Source organism: Protomyctophum bolini (assembly GCF_963924005.1).
Source record: "Protomyctophum bolini genome assembly, chromosome: 7".
In the NCBI taxonomy this organism is placed as follows: domain Eukaryota; kingdom Metazoa; phylum Chordata; class Actinopteri; order Myctophiformes; family Myctophidae; genus Protomyctophum; species Protomyctophum bolini.
Genome location: NC_137868.1, coordinates 1126283 through 1133782, shown reverse-complemented (window position 1 = coordinate 1133782; position 7500 = coordinate 1126283). Strand labels below are relative to the sequence as shown.

At 49.4% G+C, this 7500-nt stretch overlaps 2 protein-coding genes across 2 annotated transcripts in view; one reads left to right on the top strand and one right to left on the bottom strand.

The window, feature by feature from the left end:
* adam22 (ADAM metallopeptidase domain 22) overlaps positions 1-7500 on the top strand; it is a gene marked incomplete at both ends in the record, with an annotated part of 108409 nt that overhangs the window by 44293 nt on the left and 56616 nt on the right. The gene's annotated exons all lie outside the window — the stretch shown is intronic.
* The window catches only part of cldn12 (claudin 12), a 9358-nt gene continuing 3295 nt past the window's right edge, over positions 1438-7500 (bottom strand). The window contains exons 2-5 of the mRNA XM_080768987.1: positions 7438-7500; positions 4268-4545; positions 3044-3371; positions 1438-1782 (exon numbers count right to left, since the gene is read on the bottom strand). The exon at positions 7438-7500 is cut by the window's right edge and continues 318 nt beyond it. Of these exons, the coding sequence (XP_080625113.1) occupies positions 1486-1782; positions 3044-3371; positions 4268-4545; positions 7438-7500 (966 nt within the window). The 3' untranslated portion in view covers positions 1438-1485. The remainder of the gene's footprint in view (positions 1783-3043; positions 3372-4267; positions 4546-7437) is intronic.

Here is a 7500-nt window from a genome sequence, read left to right as displayed (position 1 = left end):
GAGCGTCATAATAGTGAGCGTCATAATAGTGAGCGTCATAATAGTGAGCGTCATAATAGTGAGCGTCATAGTAGTGAGCGTCATAATACTGAGCGTCATAATAGTGAGCGTCATAATAGTGAGCGTCATAATAGTGAGCGTCATAATAGTGAGCGTCATAATAGTGAGCGTCATAATAGTGAGCGTCATAATAGTGAGCTATCCTATAGAAGTCAACATTTACTGATAAACATTAATTATTGCTTATTATATTCATATCGTGTCCTAAAGATACTCAGGATAGAACAACATACTTTTAGTTTAGTTAGTAGAGTTAAGACATTTAGACCTGAGTTAAAAACATTCACTTTGAAAGAATACATATTCAAAGATTTAAAAAAATAAATAGCAGACCTACCAGCTCGTAGCGCGCCACCGAGTGGCGCGCTACGAGCTTGTAGATCTGCTATTTTTCAACAGCTAAATTATAACATAGTGTTTAAAACACCAAAAAAAGGGGTTCCTGTCCAGAATGGGTTAATTAATGTGTGGAAAATGCAAATAAAAACAACAGTTTCACATTAAAATGTACAATATTTAACTTCAAATGGTAACAGATACGCATGGAACCAGCGAGGTCCATTTGGTTCCACATAGACCCAGCGAGGTCCCATTTGGTTCCACATAGACCCAGCGAGGTCCCATTTGGTTCCACATAGACCCAGCGAGGTCCATTTGGTTCCACATAGACCCAGCGAGGTCCATTTGGTTCCACATAGACCCAGCGAGGTCCATTTGGTTCCACATAGACCCAGCGAGGTCCATTTGGTTCCACATAGACCCAGCGAGGTCCCATTTGGTTCCACATAGACCCAGCGAGGTCCATTTGGTTCCACATGGACCCAGCGAGGTCCATTTGGTTCCACATGGACCCAGCGAGGTCCATTTGGTTCCACATGGACCCAGCGAGGTCCATTTGGTTCCACATAGACCCAGCGAGGTCCATTTGGTTCCACATAGACCCAGCGAGGTCCATTTGGTTCCACATAGACCCAGCGAGGTCCATTTGGTTCCACATAGACCCAGCGAGGTCCATTTGGTTCCACATAGACCCAGCGAGGTCCATTTGGTTCCACATAGACCCAGCGAGGTCCATTTGGTTCCATGGTGTATCTGTGTTAATAAATCCTTCATGCTGCGTACGGTATGTAACGTATTCAATCTCACTACCCGGGGGGGGCCGAACAAATATATATTTGAAAGAAAGTTTTGTCTTCTTTGTGATTATTTGTTTGGTCCAAAATATTGTGTTTGTCGTCGAGTTGGTCTTTAAATAAATAGGTTTTGAAATGTCTACGAGGAAAATTAAGGGGGAATCAATTCCTGGGACTGGGCGTCGTCATGAAAGGTGGGGGCGGGACTGGGCGTCGTCATGTAACGGGGGGCGGGATCAGGATGAACGAAGCGGTGAAAGGGTTAACGTTGCTGCGTGAGGAGGTGAAAGGGTTAACGTTGCTGCGTGAGGAGGGGGATGTCGATCTCGATTGCGGACATGCGGGAGCGCGTGGAGTAGCGCTGCCCCGCCCCCACGTAGCTGGAGGCGTATCCCTGCTGGGAGGGGGCGTATCCCTGCTGGGAGGGGGCGTAGCCCTGCTGGGAGGGGGCGTATCCCTGCTGGGAGGGGGCGTAGCCCTGAGACGGTGCGTAGCTCTGGGCGTAGCTTTGGGCGTAGCTCTGGGACGGGGCGTAGCTGTACACCTCTGATCCGTAGCCTTCTGTTGCCGACATCTGGGACATGTAAACCTGGTGGAAAGGGACATGTTGTTTTAGTCAGTTTGACATCTGGGACATGTAAACCTGGTGGAAAGGGACATGTTGTTTTAGTCAGTTTGACATCTGGGACATGTTGTTTTAGTCAGTTTGACATCTGGGACATGTTGTTTTAGTCAGTTTGACATCTGGGACATGTTGTTTTAGTCAGTTTGACATCTGGGACATGTTGTTTTAGTCAGTTTGACATCTGGGACATGTTGTTTTAGTCAGTTTGACATCTGGGACATGTAAACCTGGTGGAAAGGGACATGTTGTTTTAGTCAGTTTGACATCTGGGACATGTTGTTTTAGTCAGTTTGACATCTGGGACATGTTGTTTTAGTCAGTTTGACATCTGGGACATGTTGTTTTAGTCAGTTTGACATCTGGGACATGTTGTTTTAGTCAGTTTGACGATTTAATTGTCGTACAAATAATGAGCGATTTAAAAAGGATTTAATGGTTTCTTTTGCCTTTTGGCATTAACCCATTTTGACCTGAGATCAGATTCTAAAAAAAAATCTTCTACATCCTGACAGTTTTCTGAAAAAGCTATGTTTCTATGTGTCAGTCGTTCTTAGGTTTTTCAAAAATAGCAGATCTACAAGCTCAACATGTCATTTTAACGGTACATTCTAGGGATCATTTCAACGGTACATTCTAGGATCCCGATCACGTTTTTATGAGCTTCCGATCCGATTCCGATCATTTGATTTTGAGTATCTGCCGATAGTTATATTAGCAGATTAGGGTAGGGTTTTTTTTATATCCTGGCTATAGTAGACATGGGGCTCCATCTTTGTCTCATCTTTCTAAAGCCACTATCTGGGGTAATATTGCAATTCTACAACAGTTACCCTTAAAACTAAGAAAATCGCTGAAAAAAAATATATTTTTAATGACAGATGTATAGTCACTACGACCACAAATGTCCCAAGAAACTAGCTATAGCCTAGCCACCGAGTCTGCTAGCGCTCTGGGAGAACAGAAACTAGCTATAGCCTAGCCACCGAGTCTGCTAGCGCTCTGGGAGAACAGAAACTAGCTATAGCCTAGCCACCGAGTCTGCTAGCGCTCTGGGAGAACAGAAACTAGCTATAAACTAGCCACCGAGTCTGCTAGCGCTCTGGGAGAACAGAGCGGCTGAATCCTTTGTTTTGATTGGGTGTGGTGTAGTGGTGCTCGTTTGAACCACGGCTAGAAGGCCGTTTCAACCAATCAGATTGCTTCCTCTTAACGACCCGCAGCGTACCTGAGGAGGCATGGGCGCCGGGCCGGCGGCGGCCATCACCACACTCTGGGCGTAGCAGGGGCCCCCCGCCTGGGGCCCCCCCGCCTGGGGCTGGGCCTCCACCACGGTGGGAACGAAGGGTCCGTAGCCCGCCGCCGCCGCGGTGGGCGAGGAGGGGTAGCCGTTGTGGGCGGCGGAGGGCAGCGAGGGCAGCGGCAGCCAGAAGGGCGAGGGCAGCTTCTTGCACATGCAGTACCACATGAACATCAGCAGGGCGGCGACAACCAGCCCGCCGCTGCAGCCGATGGCCGCGTAGGGCGCGAAGCCGTCGGAGAAGATGGGCCCGTACCTGAGGGGAGGGGGGGGACACAGGGGGGGGGGGGACGGGGAGGAATGCAGTGATATCGTGAGTTGAGTGAATCGTTACATGCCTGACTTTAGGTAGTCACAGAATATATATCTACGATTGTTGATAAACAACAGAATGAATCCCCAGACCGTTGATAAACAACAGAATGAGCCCCCAGACCGTTGATAAACAACAGAATGAGCCCCCAGACCGTTGATAAACAACAGAATGAGACCCAGACCGTTGATAAACAACAGAATGAGCCCCAGACCGTTGATAAACAACAGAATGAGCCCCAGACCGTTGATAAACAACAGAATGAGCCCCAGACCGTTGATAAACAACAGAATGAGCCCCCAGACCGTTGATAAACAACAGAATGAGACCCAGACCGTTGATAAACAACAGAATGAGCCCCAGACCGTTGATAAACAACAGAATGAGCCCCAGACCGTTGATAAACAACAGAATGAGCCCCAGACCGTTGATAAACAACATAATGAGCCCCAGACCGTTGATAAACAACAGAATGAGCCCCAGACCGTTGATAAACAACAGAATGAGCCCCCAGACCGTTGATAAACAACAGAATGAGCCCCAGACCGTTGATAAACAACAGAATGAGCCCCAGACCGTTGATAAACAACAGAATGAGCCCCCAGACCGTTGATAAACAACAACCCATTTTGGGCGGGAACCCCTTTTGGCGTTAGCATTACGTTATGCTTTAGCTATTTGAAAAATAGCAGACCGAAGAACGACTGACACAGAAACATAGGCTTTCTCAGAAAACTGTCAGGATGTAGAAGAACATTTTGTAGAACCTGATCTCAGGTCAGAACGGGTTAACTCATCGGACGCTGTAAACGGGTTACGTGGGCCGTTCGTTCTCTCACCTGGCGTTCAGCTCCTTGGTGCGGAACAGGAACCAGACGGAGGGGGCGGAGCCTATGGCCCCGCCCAGGAGGAGGAAGGTTGCGGCCACCAGGTGGCAGCCTGCGCTGTTGACCAGGCAGGAGGCCGTCTTGATGTCGGGCTCCGGTCCGTCCGAGCAGCAGCAGGTCTTACACATCCCCGACAGGCAGAGCAGCAGCGCCGTCACGCCGAACAGAACCGCCGCGGGGAGGCAGAACTGGAGCAGACGGAGGTCCAGCTGGTCCACTTTGGAATACCACTGGAACACACACACACACACACACTAAGGTTGGGCGATGTGCCACATTTTTCCAACCGCCCATCCATCGTCTGTCCAAAAATCGCCGAAGGACGATACATTCGTGTCATAAAAGTAAAGCGAGAACAGCTCACTGCAGGTCGCAAAAAAAAAGAGCCAGATCTGCAAGCTCTCAAGGCGCCGCGTCCTGCCTGTTTTTGCAGCGTTGAGAGCTTGCAGATCCGTCTGTTTTTGCAGCGCAGCCGCGCGGCCAGGGCAACAAAATAAGAAATAAGTTACAGGTGGTCTCGTCTCGTTGTTTATCTCGACGAGCAGCTGCAAGCTAACAAGCTAACGTCACAACCACTGGCTGGTGACAGTGTTAACATGATGTAGCCTGCCTGCCCTAGTAACTTAACTTCTCCTGGAGAAGTCTTGCCTCCCCGCACCGGCGTCTGAGTCACAGCAGTGGACATACCTCTGAGTCACAGCAGTGGACATACCTCTGAGTCACAGCAGTGGACGTACCTCTGAGTCACAGCAGTGAACGTACCTCAGTCACAGCAGTGGACATACCTCTGAGTCACAGCAGTGGACATACCTCTGAGTCACAGCAGTGGACGTACCTCTGAGTCATAGCAGTGGACGTACCTCTGAGTCACAGCAGTGGACGTACCTCTGAGTCACAGCAGTGGACGTACCTCTGAGTCACAGCAGTGGACGTACCTCTGAGTCACAGCAGTGGACGTACCTCTGAGTCATAGTAGTAGACGTACCTCTGAGTCACAGCAGTGGACGTACCTCTGAGTCACAGCAGTGGACGTACCTCTGAGTCACAGCAGTGGACGTACCTCTGAGTCATAGTAGTAGACGTACCTCTGAGTCACAGCAGTGGACGTACCTCTGAGTCATAGCAGTGGACGTACCTCTGAGTCACAGCAGTGGACGTACCTCTGAGTCATAGCAGTAGACGTACCTCTGAGTCACAGTAGTAGACGTACCTCTGAGTCATAGTAGTAGACGTACCTCTGAGTCACAGCAGTAGACGTACCTCTGAGTCATAGCAGTGGACGTACCTCTGAGTCACAGCAGTGGACGTACCTCTGAGTCACAGCAGTGGACGTACCTCTGAGTCACAGCAGTGGACATACCTCTGAGTCACAGCAGTGGACATACCTCTGAGTCACAGCAGTGGACGTACTTCTGAGTCACAGCAGTAGCATCCTGACGTACCTCTGAGTCATAGCAGTAGACGTACCTCTGAGTCACAGCAGTGGACGTACCTCTGAGTCACAGCAGTGGACGTACCTCTGAGTCACAGCAGTAGACGTACCTCTGAGTCATAGCAGTAGACGTACCTCTGAGTCACAGCAGTGGACGTACCTCTCTGAGTCATAGCAGTAGCATCCTGACGTACCTCTGAGTCATAGCAGTAGACGTACCTCTGAGTCACAGCAGTAGACGTACCTCTGAGTCACAGCAGTAGACGTACCTCTGAGTCACAGCAGTAGACGTACCTCTGAGTCACAGCAGTGAACGTACCTCTGAGTCACAGCAGTAGACGTACCTCTGAGTCACAGCAGTAGACGTACCTCTGAGTCATAGCAGTGGACGTACCTCTGAGTCATAGTAGTAGACGTACCTCTGAGTCATAGCAGTAGCATCCTGACGTACCTCTGAGTCATAACAGTAGACGTACCTCTGAGTCATAGTAGTAGACGTACCTCTGAGTCACAGCAGTAGACGTACCTCTGAGTCATAGTAGTAGACGTACCTCTGAGTCATAGTAGTAGACGTACCTCTGAGTCATAGTAGTAGACGTACCTCTGAGTCATAGTAGTAGACGTACCTCTGAGTCATAGCAGTAGACGTACCTCTGAGTCATAACAGTAGACGTACCTCTGAGTCATAGTAGTAGACGTACCTCTGAGTCACAGCAGTAGCATCCTGACGTACCTCTGAGTCATAGCAGTAGACGTACCTCTGAGTCATAGCAGTAGACGTACCTCTGAGTCATAGTAGTAGACGTACCTCTGAGTCATAACAGTAGACGTACCTCTGAGTCATAGTAGTAGACGTACCTCTGAGTCACAGCAGTAGCATCCTGACGTACCTCTGAGTCATAGCAGTGGACGTACCTCTGAGTCACAGCAGTGGACGTACCTCTGAGTCATAGCAGTAGACGTACCTCTGAGTCATAGCAGTAGACGTACCTCTGAGTCATAGTAGTAGACGTACCTCTGAGTCACAGCAGTGGACATACCTCTCTGAGTCATAGCAGTAGCATCCTGACGTACCTCTGAGTCATAGTAGTAGACGTACCTCTGAGTCATAGTAGTAGACGTACCTCTGAGTCACAGCAGTGGACGTACCTCTGAGTCATAGCAGTAGACGTACCTCTGAGTCATAGCAGTAGACGTACCTCTGAGTCATAGTAGTAGACGTACCTCTGAGTCACAGCAGTGGACATACCTCTCTGAGTCATAGCAGTAGCATCCTGACGTACCTCTGAGTCATAGTAGTAGACGTACCTCTGAGTCATAGTAGTGGACGTACCTCTGAGTCACAGCAGTGGACGTACCTCTGAGTCATAGCAGTAGACGTACCTCTGAGTCATAGCAGTAGACGTACCTCTGAGTCATAGCAGTAGACGTACCTCTGAGTCACAGCAGTAGACGTACCTCTGAGTCATAGCAGTGGACGTACCTCTGAGTCATAGCAGTAGACGTACCTCTGAGTCATAGCAGTAGACGTACCTCTGAGTCATAGTAGTAGCATCCTGACGTACCTCTGAGTCATAGTAGTAGACGTACCTCTGAGTCATAACAGTAGACGTACCTCTGAGTCACAGCAGTGGACGTACCTCTGAGTCACAGCAGTGGACGTACCTCTGAGTCATAGCAGTAGACGTACCTCTGAGTCATAGTAGTAGCATCCGGAGTAGCCGTCCTGCTTCACACACTTGGCCCACAGGCC